The 25,619-nt window shown below is 40.7% G+C and overlaps 1 protein-coding gene and 2 gene segments (V, D, J or C); 1 reads left to right on the plus strand and 2 right to left on the minus strand.

The window, feature by feature from the left end:
- LOC307046461 (serine/threonine-protein kinase ATR-like) overlaps positions 1-6,786 on the minus strand; it is a gene marked incomplete at its 5' end in the record, with an annotated part of 17,976 nt that extends 11,190 nt beyond the window's left edge. The window contains one exon of the mRNA XM_079692856.1: positions 6,485-6,786. Coding sequence (XP_079548982.1) covers positions 6,485-6,786 — 302 coding nt within the window. The remainder of the gene's footprint in view (positions 1-6,484) is intronic.
- Positions 6,787-9,016: 2,230 nt separating this feature from the next.
- On the plus strand, positions 9,017-9,498 carry LOC307046462 (Ig kappa chain V-III region PC 4050-like). The segment is given in 2 exons: positions 9,017-9,068; positions 9,161-9,498.
- Positions 9,499-15,381: 5,883 nt separating this feature from the next.
- On the minus strand, positions 15,382-24,815 carry LOC307046463 (immunoglobulin heavy constant mu-like). The segment is given in 4 exons: positions 24,512-24,815; positions 19,749-19,992; positions 16,357-16,421; positions 15,382-15,752 (listed from the first exon to the last, which is right to left on the minus strand).
- Positions 24,816-25,619: the final 804 nt, after the last annotated feature.

The following is a 25,619-nucleotide window of genomic DNA, read 5'->3' on the forward strand; positions in this document are numbered from 1 at the left end:
GGCAGTGGAAGCGGCTCTGACTTCTCTATGACCATCACTGGACTGAAGGCTGAAGATGCAGCAGTTTATTACTGTCAGAGTTACCTTGAAATCAACAGTGGTAGCGTGTTCACACAGTGATTTGTCGTCGTACAAAAACCTCCCTCAGTCAGACTGCAGAGACTCTGAGCTGTTACAGCAGGAACCACCTGCAGCTGCTGAAGAGGAAGAGACTGACACAGCCCACTGAACTCAGAGCTGACAGGAACCCACCCAGCACTGTTCACTTCTTATTCTTAAATATACAGATGTTAATGGATTAATGAGATTAAACACAGTCCAAAACACATTCTATGTAAAAGCAGCATTACACACAAACCTTATTGTGATCTCTGCTTCCCCAAATTAAAACAACAAACGCTCTTTAGCTTTTCCCCACATGTCTCCACTCGGTGTGCTTCACAGCAGGAGCATCTCTGGCCTCTCTGGAGTTATTATTTAATCATTATTATAAAGATCCTGATTCAAAATGACAAAGATCAATCTAATGAAGTCTTTCAAATGTTAAACTGTGGCTGATTAAAACCTCTTATTTACATCAATCAATGAACTGATCCATTAGTTAACCTCAAATTCACATCTTAGTTCAAAACTTCAGGTTTTCTAACAACCAGTTTCATTGAAGTTTCCTGAAATGTTTTTTTGTTCCATTATTGAAACCAAAAACAGCAGGAACATCCAAGAGACGTTAGTTTGAACATGATTTGACCCCTGACCCCCCCTGAGACCACCAGTGCCAAGCAGAGGCTTTAGGACTAGCAGACGTGCATCAGAATCAGAATCAAGTTTATTACCAGATACTTTGACACATACAAGGAATTAGCTTTGGTGTCTGGTGGTACGAACATAAACAATCTAAGAAAATAAGTTGCCATAGTAGGTACAAAATATAAAGAAAATATAAATAAGTATTTACACCAAATATACATTTAAAAGACCTGAAAAGCTAAAACACTAAAACACTAGGACAATTAATATATTGCAAACTACAGTGAATTATATTTAAAGTGGAGGGCTGTGCAGACATGTGTAAAATGCAGTCAGAGTTGAGCATGAACATGGCTCTCAGAATTAAGAAAGGAAAAAGAACAAGGTGTTGTTCACATGATGTGCAATAATGTAACTCTGTGTGACTGGTGAAGCCACACACAGTCTACTATTCAACATACTTATTAGTGTGAATGCTGTTCAACTATTGTTCTACAAATCTTTATTCTTCTGCATCTTATTATTGTGCTTTCTTCCTGCATGTTCCTGCCTGTGTACATGACATAAGCTGCTCACAACCAATTGCCCCTTGCGGGATTAATAAAGTTGTTGATTGATTATTTCAACCAAATTTCACCGTCTAACTACTTCAGCATACTTTCAGCTACAGAGACCATTCAAATATTAAAATGTTCAGCTCCTTCAGGACATGTGTGCTATGACTTTTCTTGTTTTGACATTTATACTTTTTAAAAATATACCGCTTTTTAAACTTTTATTTGTACAATGTAACCCAATGGGAGTATCCTTCAAATCCTCTTTTACCTACACCGTGTTTAAAATGCTGCTCCTTCAGAATACTTTCAGCGACAGACTTCATTTCAACTTTGAAACGGTCACACAACATTCAGCTATTACATTTGCATTCAGCTTTTTTATATCTTTTAGAGTTTCTCACTCATCAGCGTTTAAGTTTTGGTAAATGTGCAGGACGTTGTAGATTATATAATGGTTGTCTATGGGATGGACTCTTCAGGGCTAGAGAGCGTGACATCATCACTTAGAGTAGAGGGTGGTGCAGCTGCCTGGTTTGGGACCCCCACTATAACTTTGTCAAGGGTGGTCGTACTGTCACCAAAATCACACTGGTGTTTGCTGTCCCCCTCTAGCTTCTGCACACTAAAACATTTGACTCTGGGCTCAGCAGGTGAGAAACTAAAGAGGGGCTTCCACATGTGGCAGACCAGGTGTTGGTTTGATTTGGCACGCCACCCCCACTAAAACTTTGTCCAAGATAGTTGTACTGTCACCAAAATCACACCGGTGTTGGTTCTTTCCATCTTATCTGAGAAGGATTTTCATCTTCTGTCTAATGTTATGTTGGTGTCTCGTTTCGGTCATAACGCCATTAGCTGGTTTCAGATTTATCTAACCCAGCGGTTCCCAAACGTTGCCATGCAAAGACCCCCATATACCCCCTGTTGCAATTTTTTTTAAAAATGATGTGTACAAGTGCCTCCCGATTGAACATGCAGTGCGTTGCCACTACATTTGGGGCCTTCTGCCTGATCGAAGCTGTCACTCCGCTTTCTTTGCCTGTCATAGCCCCACTGCCCCATCTGAACACACACCCACACAACGAGACCAATCAAGTCCGTTTGAGATGATGTACTCATCTAAAACTTGGAAAATGTCTCTTCCTGTGGTCTTACCTTCCATTGCTTTGCAAAATAATATTTCCTCAACAAAGTTGTCTTCTGAAATAAATCTGATTTATGCAAGGCAATTCTGCGACATTTGCTACATCCGTGCTCTCATCCAGCTGCAGAGCGAAACATTCACTAGCTCTAACTTGCTCCAAAAGCTGAGCAGATTTTCACTCTCAGTAGTGGCATCTCGATTCTGATTGGCTTGAAGGGAGGACGTGCGATTCAAAAACAAAACATATGAAAAGATTGGCATCAAAGGACACATAGATTGATAGATATGTAGTTATTAATAACATCTAAAAGAATAAATAATAATCAAACCTAAAAAAAAAAAATCCTGTTTCCCTCAAACTTTGAGTGACCCCCCTGGCGTCCCCCCCGGGGGGTCGGGGCCCCCACTTTGAAAAAGACTGATCTAACCGACCATACTCAATGCGTCAGGTTGGGTAGTACTGTCTCTGAGCCTGTCACCCTGGAGAAGGGAGTTCCACAGGGCTCTATTTTGGGGCCCTTGCTCTTTTTATTATATGTAAACAATATTTGTAATCAGATGCAATTTTCTACCTATCATATGTATTCTGATGACACTATTTTATACTCATGTGCTCCTTCTCTGGATATGGCCGTTTCCAATTTAAAATCTGATTTTATCAACCTGCAGCATACGCTTCTTGATTCTAAACTGCTATTGAACGGTAAGAAAACGAAAGCAATGCTTTTTGCTCCCAAGTCAGCGTCCTCTTGCCTCTCCATTGACACCCTTACTGGCGTTGAGTTTGTCGATACATACAAATATCTGGGCTTTTGGTTGGACAGAAATCTAAACTTTAAAAACCACATTGAAGTTCTAACTAAGAAATTGAAATTCACTCTTGGCTTCCTTTACAGACTTAAACATTGTTTTTCAACTTCTTCCCGTAAAAGGTTGGTCTCTGGCTTATTGCTGTCCCAGCTTGACTACGGTGATACAATCTATAGATTTGCCTGTCCCAATGTTTTGGCCAAACTTGACCCACTCTACCATGCTGCACTGCGTTATATATCAAATGCACCTCTAGGTCTCATCATTGCACACTGTATAGCCTAACTGGATGGTCCTCACTTAGTATGCGTAGGATACAGCATTGTTTTTTATTATTGTATAAAGCCATTTTAGGAAAGCTTCCACTGTATATTTGTGCCAGATTTGCTCCAGTTTGTGACTCTAACAACCTCAGATCCAGTGCCTGGATACGGTTCCAGGTTCCTGCCGTGTGGACTGAGGCTGGAAAAAGGAGTCTTTTTTATTCTGGTCCTTGGTCTTGGAATGACCTTCAATCAAGCCTCAAACTGAGGGCACTTGTCCCTATAGCCTGTTTTAAATTGAAGTTGTCTGAGGTCCTTACCACCAGCTGCTCTTGCAGTAATAAGTAGTGTACCTTTCTTACTGTCCCTAATGTGCTCAATGTAGGGACTGCTTTTCGTCTTTTGTTTACTTAGTTGTGTTCTCTGTATTTTAAATGTCTGTGTTATGTGTAAGAACGTGTAACGTTGCTGCCTTCTTGGCCAGGTCATTATTGTAAATGAGATTTTGTCCCAATGTTTTCATCTGGTTAAATAAAGGTTAAATACATTTTTTATAAAACCATGGAAAGAGATGCACGATGCAACTTAGAGACAAAATGACCAAAGAGAGAGGAGAAAATAGACCCAACAAGTCCACAAAGAAATGCAAAATGATGAGAAAGAGGCATGACGCCACAAAGAAGTGCTAAATGACTTCATAAAGAGGCAAAACAACTACAAAGAGACCCAGACAGACTCTAGATTGTTATACAGGGCGACTGCAAAGCGATAAAGACTCACAAGAGAACTTTGCTCCGATAAAGAAGGGACTTTTATGTCACTGTATCTCAGATTCAGTGCATGATGTGAAAGATTCAAATGTCTCTACATACTCCTGTTTCGACTCAAGAGGGCAGCATTGTTGTTTTTCATGCAGATGTAACACAGACAACTCTCAGAGGAGATTTGTTGGGCTTGATGCACAATTATCCAGTTTTTAAATAAGGTTATTGCTGGTTTTACTGCTGGTACTGGTAGTCTACATCCAGGGTGAGATACTGATTTGAGTCTACAGAGAGTGCATTAACCAGCCTTTACAGAAATAGGGTTAGTTTAGTTTAATGTTCAAACTGTTCTTCATATCAAATAGTTTACATTCAGTAGCTATGTTTTATTTCTCTGTCTCTGAGCTGTAGTGGATTTGAAATGAAAGTCACTCCCACCATCAAGAGCTGAAGATGCATGAAGTGACTGCTGTATGGGAGCTAATGTGGGCCTCATGTAGTCATACAAGAAACTCCCTGGTATGAAACAGCGTACAGAGTGCTGAGCTGTGACCTGACCTGAGGTTCTGATACGCACCACCGGCATAAACGTACAGAAACTACATGAGCCCCAGTCAGAGGGGAAGTGGAACTCAAATGTTCCCCTTTCCTAATCCAGATGTTCAATTATATACATAGTCACTAAGAGAAAAAGGCCATCTCTGATGAGATATTAATGTAAAACAGAATCTACAGTGTGACACTATGTGACTAGTACTGTGTTGCACATTTATTAACCAGGCAATACAATACAATGCATAGATCAGGGTGTCTCGTACATTTGTATTGGCCCTCATTAAATTCTAAAAGTATAATGGAATATGGCCCACACCTGAAACTTCAGCTTGTCTTATATTATACTTCTTAAATATATATGTTGACATATATTACATAGTAGTATTCATGAGGTAATAAGCACACTTTTCAAATACATTTAAGTTGAAAACTATTTCTAACAAATCTTACTTGATAAGAAAAAAAGCTCAATAACTTATTTGCATAACAAGCTTCAAAAATATATACTTCATATTTCCCCTTATCTTATGCAATCTGAGGCTTCTGTTTAAGGAATTAGCTGCCAACACTTTTTATAACAAAATAAATGAAACTCTATGGAGAGCTGTGAGCTTTTCTTCTTAAATCATATTCAAGTAACAAGCATGATTTACCTACATTTGATTGATTTAACTTATAACTTCATTTATGAGGCAAAATACCTCACCTCTAGTGAGTGGCCCAGCCCTTTGTATGTGTTTCTCTATGTGGCCCCCTCATTGAGTTAAAATCATCCAGTGTGGACAGACCTGTTAGATATTAGATGTCTCTCTGTTGCATGGCATGCTGTGTCTCTATTCAGTGGATTTGATAACAAGAAGGGACATCCTAGAGAATCAAACACTCAGTGGATATTGAGTTCAATGTAGATCGATTTGCCAGCAGGGGAACTGTTAAACTGTTCATGAGAGACTTAAGAAAGAAGTGGAAACAAGGAAAGATGTTTGCAAAGAAAAGAAAGTACCTCTACTAACACCTGCATAACATAAAGTAATCTCTGACACAGACCCCTGAACGCTGAGTAGAGAGGAACTTCACCAAACACTAACTATTCACACTAATATGTTGAATTAAACAATGCTTAGAAATAAAGGACTCTACTCTTAGCCTGGAGAAAAATCTATGCTTGATATTATATCTGAGCCATCCTCTCAGCCTCACTAAAAATCAAGTTCACATCAGGATCAAATTCTTAATCACGATAAAACAGTGTAGTAACTTTCCTTCACCACCACGTCAATTTCATTGCCACTTAAAAAATAAATATCCAAAGCTTTATCTTGTTCTGCTGATAGAAGTGCAGAATGTTATAAAACCTTTTAATGTCTCACTACTTTAAATAAAACACCAAACACTTCATCATGTTATTTATCAGAGAAAGCTTTATTAGGAACATCCTGAATCATCAACATGACAGTTACTAAGCACACTCTCATCTCTGCTGAGCTTCACACATCACTCTCTAAGTTGTTGCTGTCCAACACTTTACAGCAGTGTTGTTCTCGGCCACACAAAGCTTCACTTTCCTCTCCAAACATTAAAGCTCCTGATGATCAGAGCAGCATGTGTTCTCCTGGGCTCCAGCGGCCCCTCTAGCCCTCACACTGGCTCCTGTGGAGGGACTGGGTCTGGCTGTGGGCATGATGGAGGACCTTGCAGGAGTACAGCTCTCCTGACATCCAGCGCTCCTGGCTCAGGCTCAGGCTGCTGCTGCTGCTGTAGAGTCCGCTCTTCTCCTCCTCCGAGCTGCTCAGGACCCCCTCTGTCACCTGTGTGCCGTCCACCTCCCAGCTCACCACGGCTCCCTGAGGAGAGTAGCCGGTCAGCAGGCAGGCCAGCGTGAGCGAGCCCCCAGAGAGCTGCTCAGAGGAGGAGGGGGCCAGCAGAGAGACGGAGGGCCTGAGCATGGAGCCCGCTGCAGGGGAGAGAGACACAAGGAGCAGATGAACTTCCACTGAGGGACAGACACTGTGAGACAGAGTCCATACAGGACACATTCAAACATTCAGAGGCTTTACTGTCATATGCACAGTAGCTGCAGTGAATCAGAACCAGAGTCAGAATACCTTTAGTAGTCCCACAGAGGGGACATTCACGCTGTTACAGCAGAAAAGAGCCAGAGACAGCTTCATGTTACGAAGAAGCATGCATACAAAAGTATTCAAGTAAAAAAAAGTTATAATATAATAAAAAACAAAATAAAAAGTTACACAATTTACAAAATACACATCCTGTAACAGTTCTGAGGATTTAGCAGCCAGGTATATATTGCACATATTGCACATATTGCACATATTGCACATATTGCACATATTGCACATACTGCACATATTGCACATATTGCACATATTGCACATATTGCACATATTGCACATATTGCACATATTGCACATGGCGATGTAGATCAGCCAATGAAAAGCCCAAGGCTCCTCCAACAATGCAACATACAAATATGTAGGACATAAGACAATAAAACATATTTTAAAAACATTCAAATAGTTCCAGAACAAACAGAATGAGGAAGGAAATGAGGGTTTGATAAATAAAATCAAATGTTAAACTTGATGTTTGGAGTTAGAGTGTTATTCTGTAGCTCTCATCAGAACAAGAATTATACATTGAAGGTACAGGAGAGAGAAAGTGGGGGTCAGCTGTGAGCATGAGCTGTGATCACAAGAGGAGCTGAGGCATGGGAGAACACGAGGGCTTCATTCATCAAATCAAACGGTGATACTTTATATCATTCTGCCATTTAAAATAATGAATCTTCTTCTTTGGCACTCATCCAAACTCCTGAAGAGTTACATGAAAGTATGCAACGTAATGAAGGTGTTCATGTCATGATCATTATATGAAAAGCTTTATCTCTGCTTTACAATGTTTCAGAATGAATAACTAATCTCTGCAATCATTTACTGTTAAGAAAAACAAAAAGTAACATCTTCTACAGTTGAAGACTTTGTCATCTGTTTGTTTCACTTCCTTTGAACTCTTTGAAACTAACGGACTGTGAACGCACCCTGCAGCGACTCTGAATGTACAAAAACACACTTTCATTTGTTTTAACGGATCCTCAGCAGATTTGATATCAAACACTTGTTGAATGTTAAAATATATAAATATTAAAATGAAAATCACAATTAGATGTTATGACATAGCAGCTGTTCTTTGGTCAATTGTGAGCTAAAAATGTGTTTATATCTTATTAAAAAAGAAAAGTAAAACGTACATATAATTCACCGTAACATCTTCTTCAATATTAAATAAAACTAACTTTGCTTAATGTTTTTAAATTCTTCAGACAAGCTTTATAGATTTAAAAAATATCAACATAATGTAAATTATCCAAAATAATGTCTTGATTTATCATATTCTGATTCAAAAGTAAACGTAATGTTTTTAATTTTAGAAAATATAAATCTGTGGTACTTACAGTGAACGATGAGTTTGGTTCCTCCACCAAAAGTCCACCACAGTGATACAAACTCATTGAGTGGCCGTACAAAAACCTCCTGCTCTGTCAACAAGCATGTATCACTGAGAGAGCTCCCTGATCTCACTGATAACAGAGACACATATACAGTTTTTAAATCAACAAAGCTTTTCTAAAGATATGGATTACATATCTGGAAGAATTAAAATGATTTATGTCATTTCTCATCACTTTTCTACACCTGGCAGAGAAACCATTACAGTCTGCTACACAACTAACTTTGTCAGTTTTATATTAGTTTCTACACGGTTAAATGAACATGAGGCTTTGAAATAATAGTTATGAACAAATGTATTTGAAACAGAACTGAAACATGTTATTTATCTACAGTGAATCTCTGTATGTATGTTAATGTCAGACAAACAGACATATCATACCAACCACAGTGGAGACAAACTCAAATCCTCATCTCCACTCCTGATATAAATCTGTTCTTCCATTCAGATGATAGACGGTGTAAATCCAGACAGTGTTCCTCCTGGTTTCGTGTCCCACGTTGCCTTCAGTGTGCTGAGAGCAGAGACATCATTTCCATAGAGAGGAGGCTTTGCATGGTCAGCTGATCCTCCAGTGAACTGAGAAGGTTTATAGTCCTGTGAGTTCAACACTGCAGGACTCACATCTGTCAGTCAGCAGAAAGCACCATGACTCTCATCACCATCCTCATCTGGACGCTGGCCTGCTGCTGTTTCACAGGTTCATTCACTCAGCAACATTTCAAACATCATGTGCTGCCTTTCCTCTCCTTTCTTTCTGCTGAGAAATCAATCATCTGTTTTTGTGTGCAGGATGCAGCGGTCAGGTGACTGTGACTCAGCCTGCAGTCGAGACGTCTGCTCCAGGATCCACCGTCACTCTCACCTGTAAAACCAGCACAGATGTTTATGACTCCTGCGGTGATAGTTATAGTGATGATTGTATGTCCTGGTATCAACAGAAATCTGGACAGCCTCCAAAGCTCCTGATAAAACTTGTGAGCCAACGTGAATCAGGAACAGAACCTCGGTTTAGTGGCAGTGGAAGCGGCTCTGACTTCTCTATGACCATCACTGGACTGAAGGCTGAAGATGCAGCAGTTTATTACTGTCAGAGTTACCACGATGACCCAGACGTGTTCACACAGTGATTTATCGTCGTACAAAAACCTCCCTCAGTCAGACTGCAGAGACTCTGAGCTGTTACAGCAGGAACCACCTACAGCTGCTGAAGAGGAAGAGACTGACACAGCCCACTGAACTCAGAGCTGACAGGAACCCACCCAGCACTATTCACTTCTTATTCTTAAATATACAGATGTTAATGGATTAATGAGATTAAACCCAGTCCAAAACACATTCTATGTAAAAGCAGCATTACACACAAACCTTATTGTGATCTCTGCTTCCCCGAATTAAAACAACTAACGCTCTTTAGCTTTTCCCCACATGTCTCCACTCGGTGTGCTTCACAGCAGGAGCATCTCTGGCCTCTCTGGAGTTATTATTTAATCATTATTATAAAGATCCTGATTAAAAATTACAAAGATCAATCTAATGAAGTCTTTCAAATGTTAAACTGTGGCTGATTAAAACCCTCTTATTCACATCAATCAATGAACTGATCCATTAGTTAACCTCAAATTCACATCTTAGTTCAAAACTTCAGGTTTTCTAACAACCAGTTTCATTGAAGTTTCCTGAAATGTTTTTTTGTTCCATTATTGAAACCAAAAACAGCAGGAACATCCAAGAGACGTTTAGTTTGAACATGATTTGACCCCTGACCCCCCCTGAGACCACCAGTGCAAAGCAGAGGCTTTAGGACTAGCAGATGTACATCAGAATCAGAATCAAGTTTATTACCAGATACTTTGACACATACAAGGAATTAGCTTTGGTGTCTGGTGGTACGAACATAAACAATCTAAGAAAATAAGTTGCCATAGTAGGTAACAAATATAAAGACAATATAAATAAGTATTTACACCAAATTTGAACCTTAAAAGCTAAAAAACTAAAACACTAAGAACAATGAATGTATGGCAAACTACAGTGAATTATATTTAAAGTGGAGGGCTGTGCAGACATGTGTGCAAACATGTGCAAAATGCAGTCAGAGTTGAGCATGAACATGGCTCACAGAATTAAGAAAGGAAAAAGAACAAGGTGTTGTTCACATGATGTGCAATAATGTAACTCTGTGTGACTGGGGAAGCCACACTCAGTCTACTATTCAACATACTTATTCGTGTGAATTCTGTTCAACTATTGTTCTTCAAATCTTTATTCTTCCACATCTTATTATTGTGCTTTCTTCCTGTATGTTCCTGCCTGTGTACATGACATAAACTGCTCACAACCAATTGCCCCTTGCAGGATTAATAAAGTTGTTGATTGGTTGATTATTTCAACCAAATTTCACCGTCTAACTACTTCAGCATACTTTCAGCTACAGAGACCATTCAAATATTAAAATGTTCAGCTCCTTCAGGACATGTGTGCTAGGACTTTTCTTGTTTTTTACATTTATACTTTTTAAAATATACCACATATTAAATTTGTTTTTGTTCAATGTATCCCCATGGGAGTATCCTTAAAATCCTCTTTTACATACACTGTGTTTAAAATGCTGCTCCTTCAGAATACTTTCAGCTACAGACTTCATTCCAACTTTGAAACGGTCACAAAACATTCAGCTATTACATTTGTTTTCAGCTTTTTGATATCTTTTAGAGTTTTTGACTCATCAACAATTACGTTTTGGTAAATGTTCAGGCCGTTGTAGATTATTTAATGGTTGTCTATGGGATGTACTCTTCAGGGCTAGAGAGTGTGACATCATCACTTAGAGTGTAGAGGGTGGTGCAGCTGCCTGGTTTGGCACCCCCACTATAACTTTGTTAATGGTGGTCGTACTCCCACCAAAATCACACTGGTGTTTGCTGTCCCCCTGTAGTTTGTGCACACAAAAGCATTTTACTCTGGGCTCAGCAGGTGAGAAACTAAAGAGGAGCTTCCACATGTGGCAGACCAGGTGTTGGTGCTGCCGGAGTTGGCGAACCCCACTTTAACTTTGTCCAGTTGTACTGTCACCAAAATCCCACCGGTGTTGGTTCTTTCCATTTTATCTGAGAAGGTTTTCCATCTTCTGTCTAATGTTATGTTTGTGTTTCGTTTCGGTCATAACGCCATTTGCTGGTTTCAGAGTTATCTAACCGACCGTACTCAATGCGTCAGGTTGGGTAATACTGTCTTTGACCCTGTCACATTGGAAAAGGGAGTTCCACAGGGCTCTATTTTGGGGCCTTTGCTCTTTTTATCACATGTAAATGATATTTGTAATCAGATGCAATTTTCTACCTATCATATTATTACATTAAATGTCACTTGTTAGAAGCTTTTTTTCCAAAGCGACTTACATACATTCAATACTGTGGGCAATCCCTACATGAACAATTTAGGAGGAAGTGTCTTGTCCAAGAACACAGCGGAATATTGACCGCAGCAGGATTCAAACCAGTGGCCCCGTGCCCCCGTGATCCGAAGATCAGCGCACTAACCACTGAGCCACAATCTCCCTATGTATGCTGACGACACTATTTTATACTCATGTGCTCCTTCTCTGGATATGGCCGTTTCCTCTTTAAAATCTGATTTTATCACCCTGCAGCATGCGCTTCTTGATTCTAAACTGCTATTGAACAGTAAGAAAACCAAAGCAATGCTTTTTTCTCCCAAGTCAGCGTCCTCTTGCCTCTCCATTGACACCCTTGCTTGCGTCTCTGTTGAGTTTGTTGATACATACCAATATCTGGGCTTTTAGTTGGACAGAAATCTACACTTTAAAAACCACATTGAAGTTCTAACTAAGAAATTGAAATTCACTCTTGGCTTCCTTTACAGACTTAAACGTTGTTTTTCATCTTCTTCCCGTAAAAGTTGTTCTCTGGCTTATTCCTGTCCCAGCTTGACTACGGTGATACAATCTATAGATTTGCCTGTCCCACTGTTTTGGCCAAACTTGACCCACTCTACCATGCTGCACTGCGATACATATCAAATGCACCTTATAGAATCATTGCAACTGTATAGCCTAACTGGATGGTCCTCACTTAGTATGCGTAGGATGCAGCATTGTTTTTTATTATTGTATAAAGCCATTTTAGGAAAGCTTCCACTGTACATATGTGCCAGATTTGCTCCAGTTTGTGACTCTAACAACCTCAGACCCAGTGCCTGGATACGGTTCCAGGTTCCTGCCGTGTGGACTGAGGCTGGAAAAAGGAGTCTTTTTTATTCTGGTCCTTGGTCTTGGAATGACCTTCAATCAAGCCTCAAACTGAGGGCACTTGTCCCTATAGCCTGTTTTAAATTGAAGTTGTCTGAGGTCCTTACCACCAGCTGCTCTTGCAGTAATAAGTAGTGTACCTTTCTTACTGTCCCTAATGTGCTCAATGTAGTGACTGCTGTTCGTCTTTTCTTTACTTAGTTGTGTTCTCTGTATTTTATATGTCTGTGTTATGTGTAAGAACGTGTAACGTTGCTGCCTTCTTGGCCAGGTCAGCATTGTAAATGAGATTTTGTCTCAATGTTTTCATCTGGTTAAATAAAGGTTCAATACATTTAAAAAAAATGTATTAGCCATGGAAAGAGATGCACGATGCAACTGAGAGACAAAAAGAGCAAAGAGAGAGGAGAAAATAGACGCAACAAGTCCACAAAGAAATGCAAAATGATGAGAAAGAGGCATGACGCCACAAAGAAGTGCTAAATGACTTCATAAAGAGGCGAAACAACTACAAAGAGACCCAGACAGACTCTAGATTGTTATACAGGGCGACTGCAAAGCGATAAAGACTCACAAGAGAACTTTGCTCCGATAAAGAAGGGACTTTTATGTCACTGTATCTCAGATTCAGTGCATGATGTGAAAGATTCAAATGTCTCTACATACTCCTGTTTCGACTCAAGAGGGCAGCATTGTTGTTTTTCATGCAGATGTAACATAGACAACTCTCAGAGGAGATTTGTTTGCCTTGATGCACAATTATCCAGTTTTTAAATAAGGTTATTGCTGGTTTTACTGCTGGTACTGGTAGTCTACATCCAGGGTGAAATACTGATTTGAGTCTACAGAGAGTGCATTAACCAGCCTTTACAGAAATAGGGTTAGTTTAGTTTAATGTTCAAACTGTTCTTCATATCAAATAGTTTACATTCAGTAGCTATGTTTTGTTTCTCTGTCTCGGAGCTGTAGTGGATTTGAAATGAAAGTCACTCCCACCACCAAGAGCTGAAGATGCATGAAGTGACTGCTGTATGGGAGCTAATGTGGGCCTCATGTAGTCATACAAGAAACTCCCTGGTATGAAACAGCGTACAGAGTGCTGAGCTGTGACCTGACCTGAGGTTCTGATACGCACCACCGGCACAAACGTACAGAAACTACATGAGCCCCAGTCAGAGGGGAAGTGGAACTCAAATGTTCCCCTTTCCTAATCCAGATGTTCAATTATATACATAGTCACTAAGAGAAAAAGGTCATCTCTGATGAGAGATTAATGTAAAACAGGGTCTACAGTGTGACACTATGTGACTAGTACTGTGTTGCACATTTATTAACCAGGCAATACAATACAATGCATAGATCAGGGGTGTCTCGTACATTTTAATTGGCCCTCATCAAATTCTAAAAGTATAATGGAATATGGCCCACACCTGAAACTTCAGCTTTTCTTATATCATACTTCTTAAATATATATGTTGACATATATTACACAGTAGTATTCATGAGGTAATAAGCCCACTTTTCAAATACATTTAAGTTGAAAACATTTTCTAACAAATCTTACTTGATAAGAAAAAAAGCCCAATTACTTATTTGCATAACAAGCTTGAAATATATACTTCATATTTCCCCTTATCTTAAGCAATCTGAGGCTTCTGTTTAAGGAATGAGCTGCCAACACTTTTTATAACAAAATAAATGAAACTCTATGGAGAGCTGTGAGCTTTTCTTCTTAAATCATATTCAAGTAACAAGCATGATTTACCTACATTTGATTGATTTAACTTATAACTTAATTTATGAGGCAAAATACCTCACCTCTAGTGAGTGGCCCAGCCCTTTGTATGTGTTTCTCTATGTGGCCCCCTCATTGAGTTAAAATCATCCAGTCTGGACAGACCTGTTAGATATTAGATGTCTCTCTGTTGCATGGCATGCTGTGTCTCTATTCAGTGGATTTGATAACAAGAAGGGACATCCTAGAGAATCAAACACTCAGTGGATATTGAGTTCAATGTAGATCGATTTGCCAGCAGGGGAACTGTTAAACTGTCCATGAGAGACTTAAGAGAGAAGTGGAAACAAGGAAAGAAGTTTGCAAAGAAAAGAAAGTACCTCTACTAACACCTGCATAACATAAAGTAATCTCTGACACAGACCCCTGAACGCTGAGTAGAGAGGAACTTCACCAAACACGAACTATTCAAACTAATATGTTGAATTAAACAATGCTTAGAAATAAAGGAATCTACTCTTAGCCTGGAGAAAAATCTATGCTTGATATTATATTTGAGCCATCCTCTCAGCCTCACTAAAGATTAAGTTCACATTAGGATCAAATTCTTAATCACGATAAAACAGTGTAGTAACTTTCCTTCACCACCACGTCAATTTCATTGCCAATTAAAAAATAAATATCCAAAGCTTTATCTTGTTCTGCAGATAGAAGTGCAGAATGTTATAAAACCTTTTAATGTCTCACTACTTTAAATAAAACACCAAACACTTCATCATGTTATTTATCAGAGAAAGCTTTATTAGGAACATCCTGAATCATCAACATGACAGTTACTAAGCACACTCTCATCTCTGCTGAGCTTCACACATCACTCTCTAAGTTGTTGCTGTCCAACACTTTACAGCAGTGTTGTTCTCGGCCACACAAAGCTTCACTCTCCTCTCCAAACATTAAAGCTCCTGATGATCAGAGCAGCATGTGTTCTCCTGGGCTCCAGCGGCCCCTCTAGCCCTCACACTGGCTCCTGTGGAGGGACTGGGTCTGGCTGTGGGCATGATGGAGGACCTTGCAGGAGTACAGCTCTCCTGACATCCAGCGCTCCTGGCTCAGGCTCAGGCTGCTGCTGCTGCTGTAGAGTCCGCTCTTCTCCTCCTCCGAGCTGCTCAGGACCCCCTCTGTCACCTGTGTGCCGTCCACCTCCCAGCTCACCACGGCTCCCTGAGGAGAGTAGCCGGTCAGCAGGCAGGCCAGCGTGAACGAGCCCCCAGAGAGCTGCTCAGAGGAGGAGGGGGCCAGCAGAGAGACGGAGGGCCTGAGCATGGAGCCCGCTGCAGGGGAGAGAGACACAAGGATGAACTTCCACTGAGGGACAGACGCTGTGAGACAGAGTCCATACAGGACACATTCAAACATTCAGAGGCTTTACTGTCATATGCACAGTAGCTGCAGTGAATCAGAACCAGAGTCAGAATACCTTTAGTAGTCCCACAGAGGGGACATTCACGCTGTGACAGCAGAAAAGAGCCAGAGACAGCTTCATGTTACGAAGAAGCATGCATACAAAAGTATTCAAGTAAAAAAAAGTTATAATATAATAAAAAATAAAATAAAAAGTTACACAATTTACAAAATACACATCCTGTAACAGTTCTGAGGATTTAGCAGCCAGGTATCTATTGCACATATTGCACATATTGCACATATTGCACATATTGCACATATTGCACATATTGCACATATTGCACATATTGCACATGGCGATGTAGATAAGGCAATGAAAAGCCCAAGGCTCCTCCAACAATGCAACATACAAATATGTAGGACATAAAACAATAAAAGGTATTTTAAAAACATTCAAATAGTTCCAGAACAAACAGAATGAGGAAGGAAATGAGGGTTTGATAAATAAAATCAAATGTTAAACTTGATGTTTGGAGTTAGAGTGTTATTCTGTAGCTCTCATCAGAACAAGAATTATACATTGAAGGTACAGGACAGAGAAACTGGGGGTCAGCTGTGAGAATGAGCTGTGATCACAAGAGGAGCTGAGGAATGGGAGAACACGAGGGTTTCATTCATCAAATCAAACGGTGATACTTTATATCATTCTGCCATTTAAAATAATGAATCTTCTTCTTTGGCACTCATCCAAACTCCTGAAGAGTTACATGAAAGTATGCAACGTAATGAAGGTGTTCATGTAATGATCATTATATGAAAAGCTGTATCTCTGCTTTACAATGTTTCAGAATGAATAACTAATCTCTGCAATCATTTACTGTTAAGAAAAACAAAAAGTAACATCTTCTACAGTTGAAGACTTTGTCATCTGTTTGTTTCACTTCCTTTGAACTCTTTGAAACTAACGGACTGTGAACGCACCCTGCAGCGACTCTGAATGTACAAAAACACACTTTCATTTGTTTTAACGGATCCTCAGCAGATTTTATATGAAACACTTGTTGAATGTTAAAATATATAAATATTAAAATGCAAATCACAATTAGATGTTATGACATAGCAGCTGTTCTTTGGTCAATTCTGAGCTAAAAATGTGTTTATATCTTAGTAAAAAAGAAAAGTAAATCATACATATAATTCACCGTAACATCTTCTTCAATATTAAATAAAACTAACTTTGCTTAATGTTTTTAAATTCTTCAAACAAGCTTTATAGATGTAAAAAAAGATCAACATAATGTAAATTATCCCAAATAATGTCTTGATTTATTATATTCTGATTCAAAAGGAAATGTAATGTTTTGTGTTATAAAATTCAAATCTCTGGTACTTACATTGAACGATGAGTTTGGTTCCTCCACCAAAAGTCCACCACAGTGATACAAACTCATTGAGTGGCCGTACAAAAACCTCCTGCTCTGTCAACAAGCATGTATCACTGAGAGAGCTCCCTGATCTCACTGATAACAGAGACACATATACAGTTTTTAAATCAACAAAGCTTTTCTAAAGATATGGATTACATATCTGGAAGAATTAAAATGATTTATGTAATTTCTCATCACTTGTCTACAGCTGGCAGAGAAACCATTACAGTCTGCTACACAACTAACTTTGTCAGTTTTATATTAGTTTCTACACGGTTAAATGAACATGAGGCTTTGAAATAATAGTTATTAACAAATGTATTTGAAACAGAACTGAAACATGTTATTTATCTACAGTGAATCTCTGTATGTATGTTAATGTCAGACAAACAGACATATCATACCAACCACAGTGGACTCAAACTCAAATCCTCATCTCCACTCCTGATATAAATATGTTCTTCCATTCAGATGATAGACGGTGTAAATACAGACAGTGTTCCTCCTGGTTTCGTGTCCCACGTTGCCTTCAGTGTGCTGAGAGCAGAGACATCATTTCCATAGAGAGGAGGCTTTGCATGGTCAGCTGATCCTCCAGTGAACTGAGAAGGTTTATAGTCCTGTGAGTTCAACACTGCAGGACTCACATCTGTCAGTCAGCAGAAAGCACCATGACTCTCATCACCATCCTCATCTGGACGCTGGCCTGCTGCTGTTTCACAGGTTCATTCACTCAGCAACATTTCAAACATCATGTGCTGCCTTTCCTCTCCTTTCTTTCTGCTGAGAAATCAATCATCTGTTTTTGTGTGCAGGATGCAGCGGTCAGGTGACTGTGACTCAGCCTGCAGTCGAGACGTCTGCTCCAGGATCCACCGTCACTCTCACCTGTAGAACCAGCACAGATGTTTATCCCAACTGCGGTAGTGGTCTTGCATGTATGTTCTGGTATCAACAGAAATCTGGACAGCCTCCAAAGCTCCTGATAAAATATGCGAGCACACGTCAATCAGGAACAGAACCTCGGTTTAGTGGCAGTGGAACCAGATCTGACTTCTCTATGACCATCACTGGACTGAAGGCTGAAGATGCAGCAGTTTATTCCTGTCAGAGTTACCACAATGACCCAGTCGTGTTCACACAGTGATTTGTCGTCGTACAAAAACCTCCCTCAGTCAGACTGCAGAGACTCTGAGCTTTTACAGCAGGAACCACCTGCAGCTGCTGAAGAGGAAGAGACTGACACAGCCCACTGAACTCAGAGCTGACAGGAACCCACCCAGCACTATTCACTTCTTATTCTTAAATATACAGATGTTAATGGATTAATGAGATTAAACCCAGTCCAAAACACATTCTATGTAAAAGCAGCATTATACACAAACCTTATTGTGATCTCTGCTTCCCCGAATTAAAACAACAAACGCTGTTTAGCTTTTCCCCACATGTCTCCACTCGGTGTGCTTCACAGCAGGAGCATCTCTGGCCTCTCTGGAGTTATTATTTAATCATTCTTATAAAGATCCTGATTCAAAATGACAAAGATCAATCTAATGAAGTCTTTCAAATGTTAAACTGTGGATAGACGTTTAGTTTGAACATGATTTGACCCCTGACCCCCCCTGAGACCACCAGTGCAAAGCAGAGGCTTTAGGACTAGATGATGAGGCCGGTAGCGGAGGGGAAGAAGCTGTTCAGGGGGAGAGAGGTTCTGGTCCTGATGGAGAGAGGCTCTGGTCCTGATGGAGAGAGGTTCTGGTCCTGATGGAGAGAGGCTCTGGTCCTGATGGAGAGAGGTTCTGGTCCTGATGGAGAGAGGCTCTGATCCTGATGGAGAGAGGCTCTGGTCCTGATGGAGAGAGGTTCTGGTCCTGATGGAGAGAGGCTCTGGTCCTGATGGAGAGAGGCTCTGGTCCTGATGGAGAGAGGCTCTGGTCCTGATGGAGAGAGTTCTGGTCCTGATGGAGAGAGTTCTGGTCCTGATGGAGCCTTCTGCCAGAGGGGAGGGGGGAGCAGTTTGTGTCCAGGGTGGTAGGGGTCAAAGTCAAAGCCAACTGTATTGTCAATCTTCCAGTTTGTGTGTACAGACAGAGAGATCGAAATAACATTTCCCAAAATCCCGAATATAAAAGAAACGTATATTAAAATATGTGTTCATATATATATATATATATATATATATATATATATATATATATATATATATATATATATACACACACATATTTTATATATATATACACAGAATCAAAGAAACACTTTTACATGTGCACACATTAAGACCTAAATAAAAACACAACAATCAATATACAAAATAACAGTCACTTCAATGTTTGAGAATGTACATTAGTGCAACATTGTCCATAGAATGTGCAAAATATTAGTGCATTAGTCGGACTCTATCTCCCCGCCTCAGGGTCCTGGAGGCCTGCAGGTAGAGGAGGGAGGGCAGATTGCTGCCGACCCCCCTCTCTGCAGAGCAGATGATGAGCTGCAGCCCTGCTCCTCGGCTGCAGCCCTGCTCCTCGGCTAGCTGCAGCGTACCAGATGGTGATGGAGGAGGTGAGGATGGACTCCATGATGGAGGTGTAGAAGTTCACCATCATTGTCTTAGGCAGGTTGAAGCTCTTCAGCTGCCTCAGGAAGAACATCCTCTGCTGGGCTTTTGTGATTATGGAGCTGATTTGCTGCTCCCACTTGAGGTCCTGGGTGATGATGGTGCCCAGGAAGCAGAAAGACTCCACAGCAGAGACTGGGGAGTCCCACAGAGTGATGGGGGCCGGTGGGGCTGATTGAGAGCGTTTAGCTCCAGGTTTTCATTTCATTTCAAGCCTTTATTTATCCGGGTGTATCCCCTTGAGATCATCGATCTCTTTTTCAAGGGAGACCTGCTCAAGTAGGTTCCACATGAAACATAGAAACATAAACAGAACATCAAAAAGGACATCTCACAGCATCATTACAGGGATTACAATTTAAAATAATTATCCACATGAACAGGTACCAACAGCTTCCGATTGAGTAGCATCCAACCGAGCTTTAAAAACATTTAGTGGCATCAGATTGCTCTGTTTCCATTTCATTTACAGACTATTCCAAGACAGTGGAGCTGCACATCTAAAAGCCATCTTCCCTAAGACAGTCCTAGCAGTTGGCACATTTAATAAAACCACAGCATGCGATCTCAGGCAGTAGCCACTTACAATTCGCCGTGAGATCAGGGAGCAGATGTAGGATGGAAGTTTCCCTAACATGGCTTTGTATATGAAAATGTACCAGTGACTGAGCCTCCGTACAATTAGTGAAGGTAAACCTGCCCTTGCATACAGGGTACAGTGATGGGTTAATGCTTTACAGTTTGTCACAAGTCTCAGAGCACTGTGATACGCAGCATCTAACTTGATCAGGTGGGCAGGTGCATTCATATAGATCAGATCACCATAATCCAGCGCAGGTAAACAGGTCACAGTGACTAGCCTTTTCCTGGCCTCAAATGAGAAACAGGACTTGTTCCTGTAGAAGAAACCTAGCCTAACCCTCAGTTTTTTAAGAAGGTTATTGACATGAAGTTTAAAAGTGAGACAATCATCAAGCCAGATACCAAGGTATTTATAACAGGTAACCACTTCAAGTTTTATTCCTTGCGTAGTTACAATATCTAAAACAGGCTCTGGTGTCTTTTTAGCTTTTGAAAAGAGCATTACCTTGGTTTTATCAACATTTAAAAGAAGCTTAAGCTCAGAGAGCTGAGTCTGAATAATGTTAATGCTTGCAATTCAACACCAGCCTCCTTAAAGGAGGGACCTGAACAGTACATCACGGTATCATCCGCATAAAAATGTAAAGTGGCTTCATCGACATTTTCACCTAAACTATTGATGTAGATGGAGAATAAAAGTGGACCTAAAACAGAACCTTGAGGAACACCATTAGTAATGTTTAACCACTCAGAAGACAGCCCATCAAAATGAACACATTGGGATCTTTCAGAGAGGTAGTTCACAAACCACCCCACTGCATGGCTGGATATGCCAATACTGAGTAGCCTCTGCTTCAAGATGCGAGGATCAACGGTGTCAAACGCTTTGGAAAGGTCAATAAATAGAGCTGCACAACTCTGCTTATTATCTCAAATACTCGTAATGTCACTCACCACTTTCATTGTGGCAGTGATGGTGCTATGTTGCTTTCTGAGGCCTGACTGATGTTTAGACAGGATGTCATTTGTACATCAAAACTCCTTTTCCTTTTCACTCACTAGGCATTCAAGATCCTTGGCCAGAACTGACAATTTAGAGATGGGCCTATAATGATTTAATAAAGTAGCCTCCCCTCCTTTTAGCAAAGGCAGGACATAAGCTGCTCCATACTTTTGGAATTGTGTTCGTGTTGAGGGAGAGGTTAAAAAGAGAAGTAAGAGGTGGAGCAATATAATCTGCAGCTATCTTTAAAAAGAAAGGTTCTACATTGTCCGGGCCAGCCGGTTTCTTAGGATCTTACTTGGATAATGCTTCATGAACGGCTTCAATAGAAAAAGGAGTAAAACTGAAAGGACTTTCCAGACCACATTGTTCAGAGTCACGGATTGGGGTGTTCACAGAAGCAGAGTTAGAAACAGAATCAAACAGAGAGCCACAGGACACAAAATGCTCATTAAAACAATTTAGCATAGTGGCCCTGTCCGATATAGAGCCAGATGCTGTGGTAAGGCACGGAGCTCATTACGGATTTCATCGATTTTATGGCTTTCCAACATTTTCCAGGATTATTCAGGTTCTTTGTGCACTGACAGATAATACTTGGACTTAGCACTTTTGATTTGTGATGTGAAGCTGTTCCTTAGCTGCCTAAAACGCAGCCATTCTACCTCTGAGCCTGATTTCCTAGCCTTTGCCCAGGCCTTGTTTCTCTCATGCAGGAGACTGGACAGTTCAGCAGAAAACAAAGGATTGTCTCGTCCTTTCACTCTAAATGTACGCAGGCGTGCATGTCCATCCATAATTCATAATACCAAGATAAAAATAAGACCATGCAGTTTCTACATCATCACACAGATTGATTCTTTCCCAATGAAAACCAAACAGACCGTGGAGAAAACCCTGCTCCACAAAATGTTTTATGTCTCTCTTAATAATAATGCGAGGTTTAACCTTTTGAACTTTAGTGTCCCTCATTGTGGATACAGCACAGTGATCACTCAGATCATTTGCAAATACTCCCACAGATGAGTATTTATGGGGAACATTAGTTAAGATGAGATCAATTAGGGAGGATTTATTTGGGAACTTAATGTTAGGGCGAGTAGGACCGTCAACAATCTGAGTAACATTCAAAGAGATACAAAGGTTTTTAAAATCCTCTGATACTGTAGTTAACCAGTCCCAGTTGAAATCTCCAAGTAGCACTATTTCCTTGTAGTCTAGTTGAGATAAAAGATTTGCCAACGAAGACAAGGAGTCCTTGACAGCTGAGGGGGGTCTGTAGGTTGTTGTCCCTGCACCAAGTAAGGGATCAGGAAAAGAGCTAAAGGGGGAGAACAGATTCAATCTCACATCAATATGAAGTTGTTCTGAACCTGGACAGCCAGCAGAGGGCAGCCTGCTGGGACAATAAAGTATATCTCTTATATTTATGTTATGAAGCACAGAGGCCTTTGGTAAACTGAACAGACAGAAACAGCAGAGAGTTGAGGAACAGAAAGTTTCTACATGTTCTCCATGAGTCCACAGGGAGATGTAGCCTCTACTTCCTCCACCTCCTCTCTCTCTCTGTTCCTCAAGGACAGGTGTCTGTTTGACGTGTGAAATGTCATTTGCATGATTGTAATGCTTCACTGCTCCTCACAGCTTTAAGGTCTTGTGTCACGTAGAGTCTGAACCGTGTTCCTGCACTCATCCTGAAAACTGGAGATCATGTTGTCAGTAACTCTGCTTGTCATGTTGGGCTTTCTGTGTCAGGGTGAGAGACTTTGAAAATGTATCATCTGAAATGATAGGAGTAATGTATGTGTGGTTCAATGTTTGTCGTTTCTTTTCATGTTTGCATCCAATGTGCTTTGTCTTTAACTCTTTCTGTTATCATTTAAACTGCTGCTCCATGTTGTTGGTTATCTAACATTTCACTTCTCATTTCAGAGTCTTCTGCCAACAAGTTCCTGACTCAGACTGACACATCCAAGACTGTTAGTCCTGGAGGGACTGTGACCATCAGCGCTACAGGGAGCTCAGATATTGATGTATATCTCAGTTGGTATCTTCAGAAACCTGGACAGGCTCCTAAACTTCTTATATACTCAGCATCAACTCTGTTCTCTGGAACTGAGCCTAGATTCAGTGGTACTAGATCTGGTACTCAGTACACTTTAACCATCAGTAACGTTAAGGATGTTGATGCAGGAGATTACTATTGTCTGGGTTACCATAGTGATGGCACGTTCACACAGTGATTTAGAGCCGTACAAAAACCTCCTTCAGTCTGAAGTGAAGCGTCCTGCTGCAGCTGCAGAGGTGAAGAGACTGAGAGGAGGAGAACTGGTCCAGTGAACACAAGAGTCATCAAGCAGAACCACCATGAATCCAAGTAAAGCTGACTCTCTTCAGTTCTTGATGACTAAACTGGGATGGTTAGATTATTGTTCGGCACTGATATCAAATTAAATGTAAACATATCTCTATTAAAACCTGCATAACATAAAGTAATCTCCGACACAGACCACTGAACGCTGAGTAGAGAGGAACTTCACCAAACACTAACTATTCACACTAATATGTTGAATTAAACAATGCTTAGAAATAAAGGACTCTACTCTTAGCCTGGAGAAAAATCTATGCCTGATATTATATTTGAGCCATCCTCTCAGCCTCACTAAAGATTAAGTTCACATCAGGATCAAATTCTTAATCACGATAAAACAGTGTAGTAACTTTCCTTCACCACCACGTCAATTTCATTGCCACTTAAAAAATAAATATCCAAAGTCTTATCTTGTTCTGCTGATAGAAGTGCAGAATGTTATAAAACCTTTTAATGTCTCACTACTTTAAATAAAACACCAAACACTTCATCATGTTATTTATCAGAGAAAGCTTTATTAGGAACATCCTGAATCATCAACATGACAGTTACTAAGCACACTCTCATCTCTGCTGAGCTTCACACATCACTCTCTAAGTTGTTGCTGTTCAACACTTTACAGCAGTGTTGTTCTCGGCCACACAAAGCTTCACTTCCCTCTCCAAACATTAAAGCTCCTGATGATCAGAGCAGCATGTGTTCTCCTGGGCTCCAGCGGCCCCTCTAGCCCTCACACTGGCTCCTGTGGAGGGACTGGGTCTGGCTGTGGGCATGATGGAGGACCTTGCAGGAGTACAGCTCTCCTGACATCCAGCGCTCCTGGCTCAGGCTCAGGCTGCTGCTGCTGCTGTAGAGTCCGCTCTTCTCCTCCTCCGAGCTGCTCAGGACCCCCTCTGTCACCTGTGTGCCGTCCACCTCCCAGCTCACCACGGCTCCCTGAGGAGAGTAGCCGGTCAGCAGGCAGGCCAGCGTGAGCGAGCCCCCAGAGAGCTGCTCAGAGGAGGAGGGGGCCAGCAGAGAGACGGAGGGCCTGAGCATGGAGCCCGCTGCAGGGGAGAGAGACACAAGGAGCAGATGAACTTCCACTGAGGGACAGACGCTGTGAGACAGAGTCCATAGAGGACACATTCAAACATTCAGAGGCTTTACTGTCATATGCACAGTAGCTGCAGTGAATCAGAACCAGAGTCAGAATACCTTTAGTAGTCCCACAGAGGGGACATTCACGCTGTCACAGCAGAAAAGAGCCAGAGACAGCTTCATGTTACGAAGAAGCATGCATACAAAAGTATTCAAGTAAAAAAAAGTTATAATATAATAAAAAATAAAATAAAAAGTTACACAATTTGCAAAATACACATCCTGTAACAGTTCTGAGGATTTAGCAGCCAGGTATATATTGCACATATTGCACATATTGCACATATTGCACATATTGCACATGGCGATGTAGATAAGCCAATGAAAAGCCCAAGGCTCCTCCAACAATGCAACATACAAATATGTAGGACATAAAACAATAAAAGATATTTTAAAAACATTCAAATAGTTCCAGAACAAACAGAATGAGGAAGGAAATGAGGGTTTGATAAATCAAATCAAGTGTTAAACTTGATGTTTGGAGTTAGAGTGTTATTCTGTAGCTCTCATCAGAACAAGAATTATACATTGAAGGTACAGGACAGAGAAAGTGGGGGTCAGCTGTGAGCATGAGCTGTGATCACAAGAGGAGCTGAGGCATGGGAGAACACGAGGGTTTCATTCATCAAATCAAACGGTGATACTTTATATCATTCTGCCATTTAAAATAATGAATCTTCTTCTTTGGCACTCATCCAAACT

This window comes from Notothenia rossii, assembly GCF_949606895.1.
Source record: "Notothenia rossii genome assembly, chromosome: 7".
Classification (NCBI taxonomy): Eukaryota; Metazoa; Chordata; class Actinopteri; order Perciformes; family Nototheniidae; genus Notothenia; species Notothenia rossii.